Here is a 24,012-nt window from a genome sequence, read left to right on the forward strand (position 1 = left end):
TTCTGCAATTTGGACAGTGCTTGGAGGGGCCATCTCATTTCTGCTGGCATCAGCTGGGGTAGCTCACCTGGGGCCGGGGAGTCCACTCCTAAGATGGCTCATCCACATAACCTCAATGGTTCCAGCTGTAAAATGGGCGCTTAGATGGGGTGGTTCTTCAGCATGTGACCACCCTGTGTGGCTGGGTTGAACTCCTCAGAAGCTGAGTTCTGAAAGGAAACATCCCCAAACCAAGCTCACCAAGATGACAAACTCCAGGGTGCAAACATGTATCAAGCTTTCCTTTTGCATCACACTTGCTAATATCCCATTGGCCAAAGCAAGTCACACAGCCAAGCCCAGAATCAACGTGGAACGGAACTGCTCTCCACAGGGGAGTGAGTGCTAGAAGGTAGGGTGCACTGGGGCCCACATACCCCCTGGGAACTCTGGGATCTTGTGCTTTTTCCATTTTATTTCTGAAACATTGTGGTGCCGGATTCTTTTCTTACAGATAGTTTAGCACGATATAAACATTCAATAAATATGTATTAGAACCACAGAAATCTTGTTGCATTTCCACTGAAAATGTTTCTGAATGGACTAGAAAGATTTAAGCTATGTAGCTTACCTATGGCTATAATGATTGTGTTCCTAGTTAATGAAAGACATGAAAAAAAAAATCACTCTATGAGGTCAGATTTCTAAACACACTTTTCCAGGGAATTAAGTACTGTCTTTTTTTTTTTTAAGATGGAGTCTTACTCTGTCACCCAGGCTGGAGTGCAATGGCATGATCTCAGCTCACTGCAACCTCCCAGGTTCAAGCAATTCTCTTGCCTCAGCCTCCTGAGTACCTGAGATTACAGGCGTGTGCCACCACACCCAGCTAATTTTTGTATTTTTAGTAGAGATGGGGTTTCACCATGTTGGCCGGGCTGATCTCAAACTCTTGACCTTAAGTGATTTGCCTGCCTCAGCCTCCCAAAGTGCTGGGATTACAGGCGTGAGTCACTACGCCTGGCCAAGTATTGTCTTTTGCTTTAGGCTACCAGAGGTTTCTTCTTGCATGTTTGTTTGTTTGTTTATTTGTTTTTGAGTGATAGTCTCACTCTGTTACTTAGGCTTGAGTGCAATGGTGCGATCATAGCTCACTGCAGCCTCCAACTCCTAGGCTCAAGTGATCTTCCCACCACAACCTCCTGAGTAGCTGAGAGTACAGGCATGTACCACCACACCCAGCTAATTTTTTTTTTTTCCAAAGAGATGGGATCTCGCTATATTGCCCAGGCTGGTCTCGAACTCCTGGCCTCAAGCGATCCTCTTGCCAAGGCCGCCCAAAGCACTGGGATTACAGACATAAGCCATTGCACCCAGCCCCTGAATTTAAAATAATTGAAAATTAAGCTTTCTAACACCTGCTTGGACTTCAAAGAATGAAGGTGGGTACTTACGCAATAACCAAACAGTGCATTCCTTGGAAATTCCAAACCTAGATCTCTTGTTACTTGCTTGCCAAGCTTGTCCTGAACGTTCCTAAGTGCAGCAGGGAAGAAGTGGCTCAGCTTGTGCTGTGCGTCCCCTGAGTCTTGACCTGTGACTAATAACGGTTTCCTTTGTGTGCAGGGGTTCTCTATCTCCAGTATGGAGATGAAACCAAGCAGCTCAGGATGCCGAATGAAATCACAAGTGCAGACACAATCCGTGCTCTCTTCGTAAGTGCCTTTCCACAGCAGCTCACCATGAAAATGCTGGAATCGCCCAGTGTCGCCATTTACATCAAAGATGAAAGCAGAAATGTCTATTATGAATTAAATGATGTAAGGTAAGTTGTGACATCATTTTTTGCCTGCCATTTTGCATTAGAGTTTTTTTTGTTTGTTTGTTTCTGAGGGTTTTTTTTTTTACCCACTATATTGCATTTAGAGTGGTTTTATTTTGGTTTTTTGTTTGTTTGTTTTGTCCATCATATCCCTTTCATAGTTTATACCAAATTCTAATTTCTCTATATCCTAATGAAGAAAGTAGATTCATTATCTTGATTGGTTGGCTTATTTCACCCAGTCAGATGATTTCACTATCTGGTTTTCTACAATTCATTTACCAGGTATAGCTTATAAAAATGAGGACAAACTTCTCCCTCACAGATTTTTGAGTGCTACATCTGAAAAGAACATTAGAAATGATTCAGTCCACCATTTTATCTAAGAGTTAGGGAAACTAAGGCCCAAAAAGGTGGTAGAGAGACCTGATCAAGGTCATAAGAGTTGAAGGCAGTACTTCATTCATATTGGAACTTTCCCAATTCCCTCTCAAGTGTTCTTTCCTCCATAGACAGACCCTGTGGACATTTTAGGTAATGATCCCACTGGGTCGTTTTTTACACGTAACAAGTTAGAATAAAAGCAGTGGGCTCTGTATTATTTTCCACAAGAAAAGAGACTGAGAAGCATCTTACTTTCCATTCATTTCTTAAATAGTTGTCCTTTACCCAAAGATCTTACTTTCCAGGTGGCCTTTCCCCAGGGCTCCCAGTTGAATATCCTCCAAAATTAAGCTAAATGGACTCCTGCTATTGATGGGATTGAGAGTTGGTTAGAAACCAAAGCATCTCTCTCTCCTTCTCTTTTTTTTTTTTTTTATGAGACAGTCTTGCTTTTTCGCCCAGGCTGGAGTGCAATGGCGCGATCTCTGTTTACTGCAACCTCCGCCTCCTGGGTTCAAGTGAGTCTCCTGCTTCAGGCTCCCAAGTAGCTGGGATTACAGGCACCCGCCACCAGGCCCAGCTAATTTTTTTCTATTTTTAGTAGGTATGGGGTTTTACCACGTGGGTCAGGCTGGTCTCAAACTCCTGACCTCAGGTGATCTACCTGCCTCGGCCTCCCAAAGTGCTAGGATTACAAGTGTGAGCCACCATGCCTGGCCTCATCTCTCTTTTTTTGAAGACAGGGTCTTTCTCTGTCACCCAGGCTGGACCTCAGTGGCATGATCATGTCTCAGTGCAGCCTCCACCTTCTGGGCTCAAATGATCCTCCCACTTCTGCCTTCCGAGTAGCTGGGACTACCGGCACATGCCACCACATCTGGCTAATTTGTAAATCTTTTGTAGACACAGAATCTCCCTATGTTGCCCAGGCTGGTCTGGAACTCCTGAGGCAAGCAATCCTCTAGTCTCAGACTCCCAAATGGTTGGGATTATAGGCGTGGGCCACCACACCCGGCTCAAAAGCATCTTTATTGTCATTTTGGTGTCATGTATACAGCAGAAAGAACTCATTTGATCTGTTCCAACCAAACAACCTGGAAAACAGGACTTAGATCAACACAAGTAATCAGTTGCTAGTATGGTCTCTAAACATTTTAGAACTCCACAGATTATTTAGTGACTAATCCAGCCATTTCATTTTATGGAACCAGAAACTCAGACGCATAAAATTTGAGGGACTTATTCAAAAGCACACAGCCAACTAAGTACCAAGCTCTGCCCCAAACATGGCTGTTCACACTTCTTAGTCAAGAACTTTTTGATCCCTTCGAATGTTCCCTCACCAAATCATTGGGGGCAGAACTTAGGGTTTCTGAGTCCACACCATGGGGGGATAGCAAGTTGCCCTGTTTCTTCACCGTGGAATTAATGGGTACCACTTTTAAAAAATATGCCTCTAGTGCGTAATAAATGTAAACTGATCTGTATCTACCAATGATCACAAATGACATATTTAGACATGTGCCCAGGTGTATGAGTAATTTAGAACTTTCAAAGTTTGACACATGCCTCAAGGTATAGATGCTACATCTGTTGCACAACCTTACAGCTTTTTAAAAATGTGTTTAAATATTCATGGGTACCCAAAAATTCATGTTTGTTTTTGAACTAAATTATTAATCAAGCTGTCACCGAAAGAAATTTTTTGCATTCACAGAGCGTAAACTTGAAACAGGAAATAATCACATTATATTTAAAGACAACGTTTGTAGTAATATAATCCCATGTAGTGTTTTTACATAGAGCTGCCAGGTACAACAATCATCTTACATTTCTGCATTTGCAATTAGAGGAATTGAAGGACACAGTAATAGCAAGTAAACATGCAACTTAGGGAAGCCACACTTGATTGTGGAGCTCAAGGCTGACGAGGTTATTATGAGTAATTGGGCCTCACTGTCTTGCAGCCTGTGCAAGGATTTTTATATTACAACGAGTCACCATTTTCTAGAACTTTTCCCAAGCTTCAAAGTATGGCTACTTTGCCTTCTTTTCTACATTGTTTGGGAAAGTCGAGAAGTAGTCACAAAATAAAACAAATGAGAAGGAGGAAAAAGAAGAAAAGGTCATGATTCTCCTTACTGGAAATCCAGTTGATAAATGAAACCATCAGTCAGTATGTTGATATTTGTGAAAATGATGATCTTGTTGATCCGTAAGTTGTAGTACGGATAGCCTGACTTTTTTTTTTTTTTTTTTTTGAGACAGAATCTCACTCTGTTGCCCAGGTTGGAGTGCAGTGGCATGATCTCAGTTCACTGCAGCCACCACCTCCTGGGTTCAAGCAATTCTCATGCCTCAGCCTCCCGAGTAGCTGGGACTACAGGTATGCGCCACCACGCCAGGCTAATTTTTGCATTTTTAGTAGGGATGGGGTTTCACCATGTTGGCCAGGTTTGTCTTGAACTCCTGACCTCAAGTGATCTGCCCACCTAGGCCTCCCAAAGTGCTGGGATTATAGGCATGACCCACTGCTCCTGGCCTGATAGCCTAATGTTTTTTTTTTTTAAAAAAACTCTCATTTAAAATATTTAAGTGGAAAGATCATTGATTTATAAATTTGTCTGTAATTTTACTTTTCAGTTACTTTGATTTAAATAAAAAAAATGAAACTAAAAATGTTCAAATCAAGACAATGTTTTATTTGGTGATGACAGTAATGTTTATGCTATGTAAGCACATGCATGTCGCTTCCAAAGAATTATTCTATTTCTTGATTTTATGCATAAAATGCCTCGAGTATATTTTATTTGAATGGTAGAAGAAATTTTCACCACCAGCATTATATAAGACAAAAAAAAAAAAAGGCCGGGCGCAGTGGCTCACGCCTGTAATCCCAGCACTTTGGGAGGCTGAGGTGGGCGGATCACAAGGTCAGGAGATTGAGACCATCCGGGCTAACACAGTGAAAACCAGTCTCTACTGAAAATACAAAAAATTAGCCGGGCATGGTGGCAGGCACCTGTAGTTCCAGCTGCTGGGGAGGCTAAGGCAGGAGACTGCCGTGAACCCAGGAGGCGGAGCTCACAGTGAGCCGAGATCGTGCCGCTGCACTCCAGCCTGGGCGACAGAGCGAGACTCCGTCTCAAAAAAAAAAAAAAAAAAAAAAAAGACAAAAGAAAAGTATCATGTAGATTTCAACTGGAGACAGTGACTTTAATCTTCTAAATTCAGAGACAGATTTCATTGCACATCCTTCAGTGTTTCTGAAGCGCGAGCATATTTGCTAAACAGTTGCCTATCTATCATTGTGTTAGGCTCCTCATATTTTCCTTAGGGAAATGCTACCGAGAGTTCAGGTCCGGTCAGAATATTGTGTAGTAAATGTTGCCACAGTAAATGCAACCCCGGCCTTTACTGTTGGTTCATCTCAGATGAATATGTTTCTAAAGTCATGATAAACCAACCTTATGCATTTTAAATACCTCCAGAATCACAGTTAGTCTTTTTCATGGCTCCCGTGAGGTTTTCTAGCTTTTCACGTCCTCGCCTGTGACTCCTTTCACTGGCCAAATGGGGAGCTCCTTTAGTGAATCCCCACATCCTTACCTCTGTGAGTCTCCCCTTCATATTCACACAGCCCCGTTTAATAACAGGGCTGCTGGTTCCCCCTCAAGCCGACTTCTAACAAGCTACTGGAGCAACCGTGCAAGCTTGGGCTAGTCACTTCTTCAAAGCAATTACTGGCGGATATTTAAAGGAGAGAAACAAGACTAGTCCAAGAATCCTCCACTTCAGTTAAAACAGAAACACAAGCCTGTAATCCCAGTGACTGGGTCAGCCCACTAAATGAGGCTGCACCTGGAAGAGAGGAATTCATCCTCCTGCACACATTTCTCTGAGCTAGCCCAGCCGGCGTTGGAAGGGATCGCAGTGTAGACAGAGCCAAAAGGGCCTTGGGTGGCCCTTCTGCTGATGAAAGCTGAACATGGAGGGAGAGGGACTTCATAGATATTCATGTGCTCTTCAATAATTTTAAGGTAGGCTCTGACCCTGTCTTTTGCTACATTATGACACCTTGGCTCTAAGAGCTGGGTTCAGAGAAAAAAGAAGAATTTATCTGCTGCTATTTCTTCACATCCAGCAATTCGATTTGTATATAGAAAAACTATTTTTCTAACCCACTGTGGAAGGAAAAAAGGCATGGTAAAGATATTAGATCTTTGTGGTACTGTTTTTTTTTTTTTCTGGACTCCAGATACCTTTTCTTTCAGTTGCCGAAAGTGTTTGAAGGCAAAAAAAAAAAAGAAAAAGAAAAAAAATCTTCTTTCATGTACATTCATTAGATAAGCAGCAAACCAGGTGTTTGGGAAAAGTAAACAATTAAATATTTAAATATTAACCAAATCTCTTTGAATGTATTGTAAATATTGGAACTTTATTGTTTTTTTTTTAAGCCTTAGCTTTCCATACTCGGAATCTTGAAAGAAAGTTCATGCTACCCAACATTTATGGGTGGGGAGCTATACTGGAGGAATAATACTTTCCTGGGGAACAAGAAAAGGAGAGAAAAGCTGAAGTCATTTTTCTTCTTCTTTTCCTTATTTATAATTGCCTATTTTACGGTCACATAGCTTTTGACTGGCGTACTGTAGATAGCCTTTGGATTGTCTGTTCATGTTTTTTACCTGATCTTTAAGGGCAGGCTAAGGAAATGGCCAAAGTCAGGCTTCTTTCATCTGCCATAGTTATCGATGTTTTTGATTCCAGGAACATTCAAGACAGATCACTCCTCAAAGTGTACAACAAGGATCCTGCACATGCGTTTAATCACACACCAAAAACTATGAATGGAGACATGAGGGTAAGTGTTTCCGTCCTATTTTTAATTATCTTCAGTGGGTCAAAGCGTCCCTCCTTTTGCTTGTACTCTGATGTAATCACACTCTACAACTGAGTTTTGGAGGGTTCTCTGCACTCATCTTACCTAGTAGATCATTATTTGTTCTTGGTAGAGAAGTAAAATTTCCTGGTTATTTAGGGCAAAGGGATTAAAATAAGGCTGGACACATCCTAATTTATCTTTAAGCAAGGAGTTATGTCTTTACTTTAAATAAATTCTGAAAATCTTCCTATAAAAGGGTCCCTGGTCCACAGTGTATTAACCAGCTCAGGAGATCTCTTGCATTTCTTTCCTCCAATTAAGGCAAAACTAACATACAAACAGGCAAACAGCAAGGTGCACAATTGCATGGAAAATCTATTCATATTCTTACATTAGCTCTTCCAAGTTCTAACATTCTAATTCAATTTCTCACCTTCTAATTCAGGAGCTACCCTGGAAGAATTTTGTTGTTGTGCTGTCTTAAATATTACCATATCCTCTCTGAACAATGTTGAGGGCATAATACAAAAATCTGCATGATTTGGGAACTAAATTCTCTAGCTTTAGATTGTCTCAGGAGATTATCCAAACATTCAAAGCACACGGGGATGTTTTGAAGAAAAAAAAAAGGAGAAACTGAAAAAGCAGATTTTAAGATCACATTAATGCAGGTCCACTAGAAAGGGATTGAGTTTCTAAAAATAAGGCTACATTCCTCTGTAGCAAAACTGGGAGGTAAAAAGAAGATTAGCTTCTCAGCTGTACACCCCCTACACACACACACACACACACACACACACACACACACACACACACACACACACATTTGGAAGACACTGTGCCATTTTTTCTCATCTTTTCTACAGATTAGCACTTGGCTGGATGCTCAAGTTTAACTGGAAAAAAAAAATAAATGATTACCTTTTATTGCCAAAGAAACCCAGGCACTGTTCTGCCTTGGAGATGCAGTTTTGTTCCTGAGCGAGGCTGTCTCTGCTTCCTGATAGTACATATTAGTTTCCTGTTGCTGCTGTAATAAATTAGGACAAATTCAGTGGCTTAAAACAACACAGATTTACTCCTTTCCATTTCTAGAGTCTGTAGACTGAAAGTCTCTCTGTTCTGACATAAGGGGTCACCAGCAGGTAGGTATGCATTCTTTTCTGGAAGCCCTAAGGAGAATCTTTTCTTTTTTCTTCCCAACTTCCAGAGGTCATCAACATTTCTTGGTTTGCTGTCCTCTTCCTCCATCTTCAAACCCAGCAAGATAGCTTCCCTTTGACCCTGCCTCCATGGTCACATCCCTAACCCTCCCACGTCCACTTTTAAGGACACCTTAAGGACATTGAGCCTCCCTGATCCTCCAGAAAAAATCTCCCTATTTCAAGGTCAGCTGACTGGCAATCTTGATTCCCCCTTTTCCATGTAACCTGATGTAGTCACAGGTTGAGGGGACTAGGATGCAGACATTTTTCGGGGACCAACATTCTGCTTTCCATATGGGGTAAGTTTAGAACCATAAAAGAAGCCAGCAGATCTAGCTGAAAGTGCTGGGAGAAGGTCTGTGTCCTTCTGGACTGGAATATGAATGACGACATTGTGGGATCAGAGCCTACACTTCTGGAGGGAAAGGCCTCTCACGTACTCAACTGCTGTTATTTTTGTGTCAGAAATGATGTGTGACTTGAATTGAAAGCTGTGTCGCTACTTCAGAAATTCTAGGATTTTCAGGCTTATTTTGCCAGTTACACTTTATGTGTAAACCAGAGCCACATGGAGACAGATTGAGTCATGCCAATCGTGAAGCATGGACTAAATATTACAGCACCATTTGCCTTTTATTACTCTGTTATTCTCTTTCTCGGAGACATTCATCAATGTCTTTGCTCCTTGAATTTCTTTATTTTTTGCTATGTCTAGCCTTCACCCTGGAGTTCCATGGTGCTGAGAGTTCTGTTCCTATCACGTAGAGCCATTTCCACACAGGTGCCCCAGAATCGCCTCTGAGAATCTTGTTTGTGGCTGGAAAGACACCTGTTTTAACCCTCCAGCAGCTCTGGTACTAGCAGTGAAGACTGAGAGAATCGAATATTGACCGTATGAACAAAGCTGATCAGGATATGCAGAACATGTGCTGTGGGTTTCTGCAGAGTGGTTCTGTTCTTACTTGAAGATGAAACCCTGCTGATTGCTTTTTCTGGGTTACCCAGAGCCTACTTTAAGCCCTCATTTTGTGTGTGTCAGAAACTCAATCGTTGTCCCCAAATGAAGGGACAGTAAATGTTCACCATCTAACCAGCAGAAAAGCTTTTGTGTTTCAATGCAGATTATTTAGAAATGAGAAATAGAAAGCGGTTTCAAAGCCAGCTAGGTGTGATAGTGCCTGCGGTTTGCAACTTGGTTCCTGTTCACAGATTGCAGACACTAAAAGGCATAGAATTCAGCTGCCCTCACCTTTTGGCTCTGCAGGTTGGAATTCTTTTTCCTTTCTTGATAAATGTGGCTGCATTGCCATTAAAGGGCAGGAAGTTTTGTTGAACCATGCCTCTGGAGCCCAGCTGCACAACCCACTGCCCATGGTGGAGAACAGAAACAGAGAACAGAGCAAGCATCAATTGTTGTAGACTAAACCACGCTGCAGGGTGGGGTTAGGGAACTCCGTCCTCCCTTATGTTTGCAATATGAGCGTGGCCATGTTCGAAGCTAACTACTCACATGAGTTAGTCACTGCAGTCCTGCCCCTGATGTCATTAGACCTCACTCCCCAGCCTCCAGAGACAGCCTGGCACAGACCTCCCAGCGGCCTGCTTATGACCAATAAACATGCATGTCATGAAAAACTTCGGTTGGAATAAGCAGAGGGGCAACAAAAGTCACACCAGAGCTCCTCAGGGGCTTCTGAGACTTTCCTTAAACAATGAATGTAATATCTTGCCTTTGAAAGAAAAGAAAACGTAAAACTCTCCATCTAAAACAGTCTTCCCAGAGCGGTTTTCTGATTGGAAATGTATTACTCAGGAAGCGTGCTAGACTAGGCCTCAGAGTGTGCGTGGAATGCATGCTTGGTGGGGAAAACATGTATCTAGATTTTCATCTAGCATCTAGCTGAGCATTTTTGAGGCTAGTCTGTCTAAGGAGACTTGTGGTTCTCAGCTGGAACTCAGCACACCTGGCTCCTGTTTCTCTACCCACCGCCCTGATCTAATTTAGTTGCATGGCTTTTGTTTCCTTACATCAGATAGGAGCCTTGATAATTCAGTTCCCAAGGGACTGAGCTCACCATATGGAACAGGCCCTTTTGCAAAATGTATATATGTACTCACAGGGTTTTAAATTCACAAATGTACAACTTGAAGATGGAACCATTCCATTCCATGACTCTCAAAAAGTACACGTTTTTCCATACCAGCAGTTTGTTGAAGGAACTGGACAATTCTGCTTTGAGGGTGACTTGCTAGTCACCAAACGTGGTGGCTTTTTCATAGTGTGGGGGCTTCTCCACCTTCTTGTGTGCTTTAAGACAACTTCCCAAGACTCTCTGCTCTCATCATTTAATACTCTCCCTCTTCTCTGCTTCCTTTAATTTCTCTTGCATGTCTTTGATTTTTACTTGTATATAGATAATTACCAGATTGGCCCTACCTCTTAAATTATTCCCTAATACCCAAGGTAATTGCTGCCTCCCACTCCTCTTCTACTGATCTTTGTATTTGACACCAGTGAATGGTCTCCTCATAAATCACTGGTCTCCGTGGCACTGCTGTGTCTAAATTCCTTGTCTGCATTCACAGACACCTCAGCCTCCTTCATTCCCTAACTCTTCTTCCTCTTGCCCGTGTTTAAGCAGGCTTCTCTAGTTTGGAGTTTATTTGTTTTGTTTTTTTAAATTTACTCTTTTTTATCTGAACCTTTGCACTTGTGATTCTTATCTTACCACTTGTTTGACTATTACAACAATGTGGTTGACCCTTGAAGCCATATCCCTAGCTCTGCCATCTCTAGAATTCAAGACCCAAATGTTCAGCTTCTAAGTGTCTTCATATGGAGATTATTTCCATGGTTTCCAATGCATTCTGTTGAAGAAAAAATTCCTAATCTTTTTTCCACTCAAGTCTTTATCCTTCTTGATTACCTTTTGAAGAATGGAGGGGCTATGATAGGGTGTGTGTGTATGTGTGTGCACATGCATGTGTGCCTGTGTGTGTATGCATGCATATTTTGGGGAATGTGGGAGGAGGGATGTAAAACATTGAGTTATCAATGATTCTTCTCTTGCCTGACCTTTACTCTTCCATGCATCCAGCTGGTCACCAGAGCTCATCCACTCCACTCTGCAAGGCCTCTAACAGATGACCCTTTTGCCACTGCCTATACCAGTATTCTTACAATAGCTAACTTATTTGAGCATTTATTGAGCACTTTTGTGGGAATTTTTTTTTTTTTTTTTTTTTTTCCTTTGAGAGGGAGTCTCGCTGTGCCATCCAGGCTGGAGTGCAGTGCTGCGATCTTGGCTCATTGCAACCTCTGCCTCCCAGGTTCAAGCTATTCTCCCACCTCAGCCTACTGAGTAGCTGGGATTACAGGCATGCGCCACTATGCCTGGCTAATTTTTGTATTTTTAGTAGAAACGGGATTTTGCCATGTTGGCCAGGCTAGTCTCAAACTCCTGACCTCAGGTGATCCACCTGCCTTGGCCTCCCAAAGCGCTGGGATTACAGACGTGGGCCACCACGCCTCGCCAGTAGTTTTAATTATTTAATCCTCAAGATAAACTTTTGAGGCAGGTCTTGGTATAAGCCCCCCTATTTACAGATGATGAGACAGCTCCTTATGTTAAGAGATTGCCCCAAGGCCACACAGCCAGAGAGTAGCAGAACAGAGATTTAAACCCAGGCACCGTGGCTGCTGAAATTATAGTCTTCATTATCTCTCTACTGAATCACCTAACCGTTCTTACTTCCCACATCTCATTCTCCTGTTCTCTTTTTCCAAGTGTCTCAAATTCACTCTCCCTCTCTACATATCTACCTACCTTTCAAAATTCTACTCATCTAACATATTCCAGGACAATTGTCTAATTCCTTCAGCAAATTGCTGGCATGAAAAAAAATTGTGGGAGGGAGCGCAGTTAAGTTTCTTGGGGGCCTTCTGTACCATAATAACAAAATGTGGCCTGTGCACCATCTTCAGATTTTGAGAAGAACAAAGCAACTCTAAAAGACATCTTTAAAACTATTTGGGAAATTTGAACATGTGTTAGGAATCAGGAGATACTAAGGGATAGCTGGTAATTCTGTTAGGCATAATAATAGGTTAGTGGTTATGTTTTAAAAGATGTAACATACCAAAGTATTTACAGGTTAAATGACATGAAAAATGGGACTTGCTTTAAAATACTGCAGGAAACCAAGAAAAAAAAAAGGTGGAAGTAGATGAAACAAAATTGGTAAAATGTTGAAAAATGTCAAAGCTGGATGTTGGGGGTAGCTTTTATTGTTTTGTCTACTTTTTTGTGTTTGAAAATTTTCATAATAAAATCTGTTTGTTTTCTTTTTTTTTTTTTTTTTTTTTTTTTTTTTTGAGACAGAGTCTCGCTCCGTCACCAGGCTGGAGTGCAGTGGTGTGATCTCAGCTCACTGCAACCTCTGCCTCCCGTGTTCAAGCAATTCTCCTCCCTTAGCCTCTCGAGTAGCTGGGACTACAGGTGCACACCACCACTCTTGGCACATTTTTGTATTTTTTACATGGGGTTTCACCATGTTGGCCAGGCTAGTCTCGAACTCCTGACCTCAGGTGATCCACCCGCCTTGGCCTCCTAAAGTGCTGGATTTATGGGCGTGAGCCACCATGCCCAGCCCATAATAAAATCTTTTACAAAATAATAATAAGTTGTTTTTAGAGCCCAAATAAAAGACTTCCTACTCCAGGAAGCTTTCGCTAATGCTCTGTCAGAATTCATCTTTCCCTTTTGGGGGCCTGTTGCACGTTCGCATTGTGTTATAATCATTTAGCTGTGTGTTCATCTCATGCAAAAGACTGTACACTCTTCAAAGCCACAAGCCATATTATGTGATGGGTCATCTTCACATCCATCCAAAAACCAGTCATGTCATCTTAACCCCTGGTGAGTGCAGAGTAAATACACTTGTTAAACAGGATGCGCTGAGTGTCCTACTGATGGTCCTACAAATGCCATATTATTCATTTTCTATCATTAATGAGGACCCACTGTAAAAATGTCTCTCTGTTCTCGTCACCAGAAATAGTTGTGCTTCTCCTGGTTTATTTTTATCATATGGACACTTTGAGTCTTGTAAGTGATCATTTTCCCTCTTTGTGTTGCTACTCTAAAGCTTAGAATTAAATTTGTGGCCCACCCACAGCAAGGGTACAGGCATTTGTGGCGTGTGTTTTGTGTGTTGGCTTCATTCCTGGACTCTCTTTTTAATTTTCCTACTTTCATCTTCCTTTTGTTGCACATTCTACTTTGACTTCTTTTTTCTGTAAAACTGTAAAAATGTATAGGAACCCTATTAATTTCTTGGTGCAATCTATCAGGATATAAATAGTATTCATTCTCTACCATCATTGTTCTAGATAGAAGATAGCAAACCTTTTTGTGTCTGCAGAGTAGGCAGTGTGTTAAGTACTTTACATATTATTTAAATTAGTCAGTAACTCTGGCAAAGTGGGTATACTGACTTCATTTTCACAGGTGATAAAACTGAAGCCAAAGAAGTCCTTCCCAAGCTCACACATCTGATCAATGTCAGATGCTGGATTTGAACTTCTTTCTACTTCTTTATACATAGCCCACAGCCTCCCTTCCTTGATATTTCCATTTAAGTTTTGCAATTTTGAAATGATGTTCCTACTAAGACTTTAGAACACACAAAATATCCTTTATTAAACATTTGTTTCATTTTTTTATTATTATTATACTTTAAGTTTTAGGGTGCATGTGCACAACGTGCAGGTTTGTTACATGTGTATACATGTGCCATGCTGGTGTGCTGCACCCATAAATTCATCATTTAGCATTAGGTATATCTCCTAATGCTATCCCTCCCCCCTCCCCCCACAACAGTCCCTGGTGTGTGATGTTCCCCTTCCTGTGTCCATGTGTTCTCATTGTTCAATTCCCACCTATGAGTGAGAATATGTGGTGTTTGGTTTTTTGTCCTTGCGATAGTTTGCTGAGAATGATGGTTTCCAGCTTCATCCATGTCCCTACAAAGGACATGAACTCATCATTTTTTATGGCTGCATAGTATTCCATGGTGTATATGTGCCACATTTTCTTAATCCAGTCCATCATTGTTGGACATTTGGGTTGGTTCCAAGTCTTTGCTATTGTGAATAGTGCCGCAGTAAACATACGTGTGCATGTGTCTTTATGGCAGCATGATTTATAATCCTTCGGGTATATACCCAGTAATGGGATGGCTGGGTCAAATGGTATTTCTAGTTCTAGATCCCTGAGGAATTGCCACACCGACTTCCACAATGGTTGAACTAGTTTACAGTCCCACCAACAGTGTAAAAGTGTTCCTATTTCTTCACATCCTTTCCAGCGCCTGTTGTTTCCTGACTTTTTAATGATCGCCATTCTAACTGATGTGAGATGGTATCTCATTGTGGTTTTGATTTGCATTTCTCTGATGGCCAGTGATGATGAGCATTTTTTCATGTGTTTTTTGGCTGCATAAATATCTTCTTTTGAGAAGTGTCTGTTCATATCCTTCGCCTACTTTTTGATGGGGTTGTTTGTTTTTTCCTTGTAAATTTGTTTGAGTTCATTGTAGATTCTGGATATTAGCCCTTTATCAGATGAGTAGGTTGCTTAATTTCATTATACATCTATTTCATGGTATCTTTTTATATTTAATTTTGCTTCATTCTCTTCTCTTCTGAGCACACTAAAAATATATCCATTAAAAAGAAAAGAAAAGAAAAGAAAAAGAGTGATTTGCCCATTTAGTATGTGTGTCTGCAGTGGCCACCGAACTCAGAGCACTTTTTCTCACAGGGCAGTGTTCTGGTTGAGAAGAAGGGTTTGTGATTCAGGGAGCATCAAGTCATCCCACAGTAACAAAAGAATCCCACAGAAATGGAAGTTTCAGAAAACCCTCCTAGCTGATTATCCATTTAGAGATTGTTCTTGACCCACCTGTAATATCCCCTTCACTCATGCAATGACAATGGTATCAATAACTAACATTCCTGATGTGCTTACTCTGTGCCAGTCACCATACTGAGCAATTTGCTTGTATTTACCGCCATTTGATTTTCACAGCTATACAATGTGAGAGGAGTTCTTATTATCTTCCTGCTTCAGAAGTGGAAGCTGAGGCTTAAGAGAGGTCAGTGTGCTTGCTCAAAGCTACCCAGCTAAAGAGAAGTGGAGCTGAATTTAGAGCCAGGCAGGCCAACTCTAGAATTGGCCTTTGTAAGCATGTCTGTGGTCACTACCATCCGTCCTTTCCCACCACTGTCTTCATCAGCGTGTCCATGAGTCATCGCCACATGTCCATGGGCTGCTCATTTCTGAAGACCTAACCCAGAAGCCACTCTCCTCATCAAGCCTCTCTCACTCTTCTCTTTCCAAACCTCACCACTCACTGTCCCTTCTCGAAACTTCCTTAGAACTTCACCTCCCTGCCCTGCTCTCCCCTTTTCCTTTGTGCACTCCCCTTTTCCTGCCTGCACTGAGTTATTGATGCACGCATCTTTTTCTTTTCCTTTCACCATTTTATTCTTTTTTTAATGAATGATTTATATATTTATTTATTTATTTATTTATCTATTTATTTTATACTTTAAGTTCTGGGGTACATGTGCACAATGTGTTACATATGTATACATGTGCCTTGTTGGTGTGCTGCACCTGTTAACTCGTCATTACATCAGGTATATCTCCTAATGCTATCCCTCCCCCCTCCTCCCGCCCCACGACAGGCCCCGGTGTGTGATGTTCCCCACCCTGTGTCCAAGTGTTCTCATTGTTCAATTCTCACCTATGAGTGAGAACATGCGGTGTTCGGTTTTCTGTCCACGCGTCTTAAGTGTCTTTCAGCTCTAAGCTTCTCGGGGACAGGGTCTCCATTTCATTCATCTTCACGCTCCCCGTGGCTCTCTCGGACAATGCCCTGCCCTGAGTAGATTCTCATTAAATACCTGGATAGAAAAAGATACTTACTTCAGCCCTTTTCTATCACCAACTTTCAGTTAGTTAGTGCCTTATCTACTAAGAGCAATACAGTGATTTGTAAAGGTACGTTTTTGAGGCTTATAGCACATTACCTAATGTATCCCACTGTTGGCCACTGACCCAAATGAGAAATAAGAATGTCTGCCTTTCCTCAGTCTATCAGTATAATTTGATAGAAGTTAATAACCCTGGGCTGAGCGTGGTGGCTCACACCTGTAATCCCAGCACTTTGGGAGGCTGAGGCGGGCAGATCACAAGGACAAAAGATCAAGACCATCCTGGCCAAGATGGTGAAACCCCATCTCTACTAAAAATACAAAAATTAGCTGGGTGTGGTGGCATGTGCCTGTAGTCCCAGCTACTGGGGAGGCTGAGGCAGAAGAATCACTTGAACCCAGGAGGCAGAGATTGCAGTGAGCCAAGATCATACCACTGTACTCCAGCCTGGTGACAGAGTGAGACTCCACCTCAAAAAAAAAAAGAAGTTAATAACCCTGAAGTTTAAGAATAACAATAAAGAAAAAATTTGCTTTGTCCGATTAAAATAAGTGTTCATCAGAAATACACACTTATCTAACCTTCTTTTTTGTGTGGGGGGCTGGAGTTTTCAGGAGTTGAACTCCCCTGTGGTAGAACGTAAACTAAATCCCTAGATAACAAATCTAAATAAGATAGATCTGATTTTGCTGTGTTTATAATTCACTAGGACAAATCTTGCTTTTATTTTGCTTTATTTTTATTTTATTTTGAAGGCAGGGTCTTGCTCTGTCACCCAGGTTGGAATGCAGTGGCACAATCATGGCTCACTGCAGCCTCAGCCTCCCTGGCTCAAGTGATCCTCTGCCTCAGCCTCCTGATTAGCTGGAACTACAGGCACACACCACAATACTTAGCTAATTTTCTGAATTCTTTGTAGAGACACAGTCTCCCTATGTTGCCCAGGCTGGCTTTGAATTCCTAGGCTCCAGGGATCCTCCCAGGCTCCAGGGATCCTCCCTCTATACCTTCCAAAGTGCTGGGATTACAGGCATGAGCCACTGTGCCTGGCCCCTTGCTTTTAGATTGAGTTGATAGTCAGTATTTCAAATAGCTCTAAACTTATAACGTGAGGGTGATGATTTTAGAACAGTTAACCTAACTTCATTACTGTAAGCGTTTACTGATTCACTCAATCAGCCATAGTGAGTCAGATCCTTCCTCTGGTCTCAGCTCTCATGCAAGATCCTGAAGATATATTGGCAAAAAGCAATAATGATACAGACAATAATCAATTAACTCAATAATCAATAATGATACAGACATCTATATTTTTCACATAAGTTCAGGCTCATGAAATCCTTCCCTGTGTTCTATAATTTGCTGGAGTTAATGCTATGGAACTCATTTATGAGTGATATACATAATGATATCTTTTTTATATTGTGCTTTTCTGGGAGGCGAAAAGATGTTTCTGTTATGATTGATAAGGAAGGACTCTTACGGAAATGATTAGCTAGGCAAACACATTTGAATACAGTGGCTATCCAGAACATGAGAGATATTTTCTTATTCCTTCTCTGCTTCCAGTTATAAAGTCTCATTTTTTAGAAGCAAGAAAAGGTAATATATGCACATCTGATATGCAACTTCCAAGTGATACAAATCTCATCTTTCCTGCTGCGTGGCTGCTTGCTTTTCCTTATACTATTTTTTTTTTTATTTTTTGTCATTGAGAGGTTATGACAACATGAGCCATATTGTATTTATAAACATCACGTGTTTCCTTGATATGGCTTGCAGTTTCTGCCAGACAGAACACATGGAAGAAACATTTCTCGTTAGTTCAGCATTGGTTTTAGTTATGCTGATTTCCGGGACAGGAAAAATGCCTTCCCACTCAGAATTAACTTTCATAGAGTAGAAACAAAACCTCTGAATGTCCGTGAAATAGTTTTAACAAGAGTGGATACTGCTCCTTTAAAACCACATATTTTGACTAAAAGCTTCCTTCTGTAAAAAACCCAAGGCTTGCATTTAGTCACTATGAAGACGGGCAAAGCTGAAAGCATTGGAGAGAGGGGTGGTTTCGAGGTCTCTGCAAGTCTAGAAAGTTTCTTCTAGAAAAGAAAGGCTCACGGAAAATGTAAGGTAAGAACTGTGCCTTTATGATAAGATATAATCTTTAGAATCTTTTTTCATGCTCTGGCATGTTTATCTTTCATTAACTTGTCTTCTGTATTCAAGTTCAATGCAATAGGGGATTGCAATTTTAGGTTTTATTTTAACTTCTTGCACACTGCCTAGAAGAAAACCTCTCTTTGTTATTGACATTATTCTGGTTTTTTTGAAATCCACTTAAATTAAACTAGGCTGGTCTTCAATCTATAAATCTTGTGGTCTAGTTTCTGGCTAACCTTATAATTTGGAAAGGGATTTAAAGTGCCAACATAGTTTGCTTTTACAGGGCTTGTTGATTTATGTGCTCTGTGACAATTTTCAGTGTTTTCCTGAAGATGTTGACTTACATTTGGTGTCTGAGGCAAAGTCAATAATTTGAAGGCATGGCACAAACGAGGAGGGAAATTCATATGTGTCCTTTAACATTCCAGGGAAAAACTATTTGGTGTTTTGTTCTTGCGAAAATCACTTTAAATTTTAAAATAAAAATAGCCTTTATCCTGGTCTTGAAAAAATTTTAAAGAAATAGCAGTTTAATCTGTATGAAATCACATTAAAAAATTCTACAGTTTTAAATGACAAGCTTGATATAACAAATCTCTTATAGCAGGTTTAGTGATTGCCTGAAAAAGTCTTTGACAGAAATCTTGTTTACTTGAGATAACTATTCTGTCAACTCTTGCAGTAATTCACTCGCAATATTTTTGCATTGATTTCCTTTAAAGGAATTTAATAAGAGCAATGTCCTTTTAAATCAGTCTGTTTCCTTTCAAAAGTACATGTGTTCATGAATTTGCTTGTTCATATTTCTGTGGGTATCTTTATCCTAGTTTATAGATGAGTTAATATACCTGAGAAGTTGTTATCCAATGTGGTTTGCATAATATCTATTATTTTATTTAGTCATCATGATAACCCTATGGAATAGGTACTGTTACACCCATTTTAAGTTTGGAAAACCAAGGCTCAGAGAGGAACAAGATCAAGATCACACACTTGTAAGTAACAGAGCTGGGATTTAAATCCAGGCTGACTGTCTTCCTTGTTTTTAAGTCCTGGACAGCACAGCCTCAATAGTAGCTGAGAGCTTCAGGTCTGTAATCAAATATAGATGACTTATCTTGAAAATAGTAATAATATATAAGTAATGTTTACGTGGCTTCAGGGTAAACTATTTTGTACTTTTCTTGAATTTTATTTTATTTTAGATCTGTAGCATCCAAAACCTAGTATCACACTGGTTGCTTATCCAGGGACCTGGTTACAACTTACTCAGAGCATAATGAAAACAGTGAACATCAGATAGTGTAGAGATAGAGAAAAGCACTTTGGATAAACGACTCTTTCCTCTTTACTACACAGACCTTTCCTGCTCTCTTCTTTGCTTCATGTGCTGTGTTGCTCATAAAAAATGTTTCCATAGGACAGAGCAGGGAGCTTGTTTGTGAGCTTGATTTGGGAGTGAGAAAGTATCTTTGAATGGAGACTGGCTAACTGTGCCTGCCCACTGCCCTTCTGCTGGCAGAGCTTTCAGGAGGGGGACAGGAAGAATGTTAAGGCTGAAGGTGGAGGGTTCTGAAGTTAGGGCAGCTGGCTCAGTTGCCTGAGAGCCCGAACTTCACCTTCAACAGTGCTCTTCCCACCTCCTTCTGAAGATTGAGACATCAACACAGCAGCAAAAATATCCTGGTGATTTGTGATGCAAAGTAATTACTGCTAACAGCATCAACAGGGGATGCAGCTGCTCACAACACAGGCTTCAGGATCAAGGCTTCCAGCCCCAGTTCAGCATAAAATCCAGGATTGGCTACACAACCAACACAACTCAAAGTTGATTGGAGCAGAATCTTGCTTCTCCCCAGCAGGTCCTAGGGTTAGCTCCCGAAGAGTTCTGAGCCGGGGCTGGCTGGAGTGCACATGAGAGGTTTTTGCCACATCCCTCTGCCCTTTGATATCCAAACCACCTCCCTTTCCTTTGCTCTTATAAGTATAGGTGTTGGTGGAAATTCCTTTCGACTGGGGACATATGTCCTTGCATTTTCAAGTTTCATCCCTTGTACCTGCATATTGTTCACTTGCTGAGGTTTCGCTTTTCTGTGTTCTTTGTGGGTGCCCAGCAAGGCATCCCAGACCATACTAGGCTGTTCTCTACCACATCAGCCTAGGCTCCCTGGGTCCCAGACCCTACCCCATAGAGGGCTTCCAGAGGACCATTTTTCTCTTGATGCTGTTTCTAACATTTCTCAAATGAGCATGTGTTACTTTTATATAAATTTGGGAGTAGGGAGAAGAACACGTTAATCTTTTAAAAAGAAAAAAATGTTTTTAAGATACATTTTGCCTACTGGTAACACATTTTCTTCTGTCCTAGTTTTTCTTGTGGAGCAGGTGATCTCTGCTTGCATGTGGTTTGCAGAAGTCATAGATACTCTGTCCGCTTTTGAGGAACTGGAGCTGGCTACTGCAGACTTGTAATAGAGAAGACAAACCTGACCTGCACCACCGGTGCTCCCTCAAGAAACGGCCCTGAAACTAATAATAATTTTTTAAAAGACGGTTAATGGGTACAGAAAAATCATTTAGAAGGAATGAATGAGATGGTCGGGCACGGTGGCTCACGCCTGTATTTCCAGCACTTTGGGAGGCTGAGGCGGCGGATCATGAGGTCAGGAGATCAAGACCATCCTGGCTAACACAGTGAAACCCCGTCGCTACTAAAAATACAAAAAAAAAAAAAAAAAAAATTAGCCAGGCGTGGTGGCGGGTGCCTGTAGTCCCAGCTACTCGGGAGGCTGAGGCAGGAGAATGGGGTGAACCTCGGAGTTTGAGCTTGCAGTGAGCCGAGATCGCGCCACTGCACTCCAGCCTGAGTGACAAAGCAAGACTGTCTCAAAAAAAAAAAAAAAAAAAAAAAAAAAGAATGAATGAGACCTAGTATTTGCTAGCACAACAGAATGTCTATAGTCAAAAATAATTTAATTGTACATTTTAAAATAACTAAAAGAGTATAGCTGGAATGTTTGTAACACAAAGGATAGATGCTTGAGGTGACAGACACCCCATTTACTCTGATGCAATTATTACACATTGCATGCTGTATCAAACTATCTCATGTAACCCATAAATATATACACCTATTCTGTTGGCACAAAACTTAAAAATGAAAAAAAGAAAGAAAGGGGCCTGACTTAATTGGAGTCATAGGATTTTTGAAATAGAAAGGTCTTAGACATCATCTTTTGTAACCCATTGCCCTGTAACTTGAGACCCAGGAGGTCCAGCGTGGTTGGAGTGAGATGGTCGAGATCACAAAATAAAGAAGTGACAAAAATAGGGCTGGATCTCAAGTCACCGTTCCCAAGACCAGACCCTTGTCTCTATGCAGTGCCATTTCAGCCTGTTCTCTGCTTTTGTTCTCACCCCTCTGGATCTTATGAGGTTTGTCTTCTTGATTGATTTAGAAAAACACTATCTATTTGACTTCTCTTAGCCATCTTTTGTGGTACCTGAGCCTAGCCAGCTTTCACTAATCCTCTAGAAAGCAGGACAACTCTCTCTCTCTTCTGGATTATCTTACTAAAAGAGAACCAGAAATCCTGTAGTTAGGCCAGAGCTGATTAATTGGAAATGCATGAGCCTGGACTAAAAATAAATGGATTTTAAACTAACCAGATTTAGATTATCCAGTATTTTTTATGGAAGGAGAATAGGCCGTCATGTCAACTGAAAAATAGCAGCTGTTTCAAATTATGAGATACTTTGAATAAAGCAATATTGGCTCAGCAAGGTTGTACAGTATTATGGCATTATTTTAAAAAACAGCCTCTTCGCTGTGGCAAATAGCTCCTGCAGTTATGCTGTTTGAAATGTTAATGTGTGACTCCTCACATTACTTTCAAAGTTGTTCATTGCTTGGAACCAGTGATTTTAGGTGGCAACTAGAAAAACAGTTTGTAAATGGTAATAATTATATGATGTTGTTTTGAATGAATGTTGGAAAGACTGGTAGCACAAAGAACTTGAGAGTTAATATTCATTAACTCCTTAAGTCACAACTATAATTCTTAGTCACAACTAAGGAGAAAAAAAGTCAATTTAAAACTGACTTAAAGAAAATTATTAAATGAGTACTAGGACAGCTGATATAAAGATATAGCCAAAGTGGTGATAGTATCTTGTTAATGTATGTATGAAGTATAAAAACCAAGGCTTTAAGATGAAGCCCAAATTGAGGGTTCAAGGAAGAGACAGGGTAAAACTTGATTTAAAAGCATACAATTGGCAAAAAAGAACCATTTTGATGTCCAAATGAATTCTAATTCTTCTCTAAGAGTTCTCAAGATGATCAGCATGGTACTATTTGGCAGAAAAGACAAACTACTCATTAAATAGTTTTTTGAGCAGATTTATTTATTTAAGATCTCTCCAGATAAAAGGTGTGACTACCTAGCTTTTCATTTAAGCTAGAGGACCTCTTTCCATTGTGCAGGCAGCACTAACTCACTCCATATTCCTGAAACAGAAAATATGTTTGACTCAGTTGATCGACACATGTATTTGATTTCTTTCCTTTTCTTCTTTTCTTGTGACATCAAAAGTCGTGTTTTGCCTTGTTCTGATTTCACTCTTTGAACCTGTTCCTTTTCACGCACCCTTGATAGAGTGGGAAGAGTTACCAAAGAAAAACACAAACAACAATAAGGAATCATACCAATGCCAATGATGGGGCAATTCAGAAATAGCAGGGGCCTGATCTGTAGGGTGCTTAAACTTCGATGCGTGATTTTCATGAAATGCAGCACCTCTAAAGCATAGGATTGGTGGTCAGGATCTGATAGCTTCGTCTAGAATGAGCATCTATGCCAGTCCTTGCAGTCACTGGCAAGGAAGGAGGGCACGGAATAGAACATTTTCTAGATGGTTGACCCCTTGCAGTAGGGACTGAGGGATCATGACGGATACATCATGGATGGAAATCTACCAAGTGGAAACCGTTTTTGCTTGCCTTTAAAAGCAAATCTAAAAATATGTTTTCTAGCAGCTGTGTAACTGCAAGGAAAAAAAAAAAATCTGCTCCACTGCAGCACAACTCACTCACCAGATATCTGCAGGGTTCAGATCTTAATGCTTCAGAAATTTGTTGCAGATTTTACTGTATATATTTAGACCAAGGAGCCTATTAGCTTGCAATCAGAGAGAACCTCTGCATTTTCATGAAAATGAGAAATGTGGCACTGTTGGCAACCTCGGGCTATAATTATGTTAATCTGACCATTTTAAGACTGAAATATGTTGTTTTAAAATGTTTCTGTATTTTTATTATTCGTAACGATGATCTGAAGAAATTTACTGAAATGCTAATAAGTTTCTATTCAGTATCACTTTGAGACTAGAGCACAAAAAATGAGTCAGATGTGGAATTTTGATATTTTTAATTTTGGCACAGAATTTCTATCGACAGATATGTACTCATATACATAGAGTATCTTAATATAAAAACTACCCAAATACAATTTTATATTTTAAATATAGATACAGTGAGTATATGTGCAAAGCTGTCTTGGCAGATATGTG

At 40.7% G+C, this 24,012-nt stretch overlaps 1 protein-coding gene across 17 annotated transcripts in view; it reads left to right on the forward strand.

Moving 5' to 3' along the window:
• Positions 1-24,012, forward strand: part of KIAA1217 (KIAA1217 ortholog) — a 380,568-nt gene that overhangs the window by 263,163 nt on the left and 93,393 nt on the right. For 13 of the 17 annotated variants that reach the window (XM_054522069.2, XM_054522071.2, XM_054522074.2 and 10 more), the window contains exons 4-5: positions 1,606-1,804; positions 6,956-7,049. In XM_054522069.2, the coding sequence (XP_054378044.1) occupies positions 1,606-1,804; positions 6,956-7,049 (293 nt within the window). Of the gene's footprint in view, positions 1-1,605; positions 1,805-6,955; positions 7,050-18,055; positions 18,409-24,012 lie in introns of those variants that run through there. The other 4 variants (XM_054522085.2, XM_024253409.3, XM_054522078.2 and 1 more) reach the window with 2 other exon arrangements.

This window comes from Pongo abelii, chromosome 8 (genome assembly GCF_028885655.2).
Source record: "Pongo abelii isolate AG06213 chromosome 8, NHGRI_mPonAbe1-v2.0_pri, whole genome shotgun sequence".
In the NCBI taxonomy this organism is placed as follows: Eukaryota; Metazoa; Chordata; class Mammalia; order Primates; family Hominidae; genus Pongo; species Pongo abelii.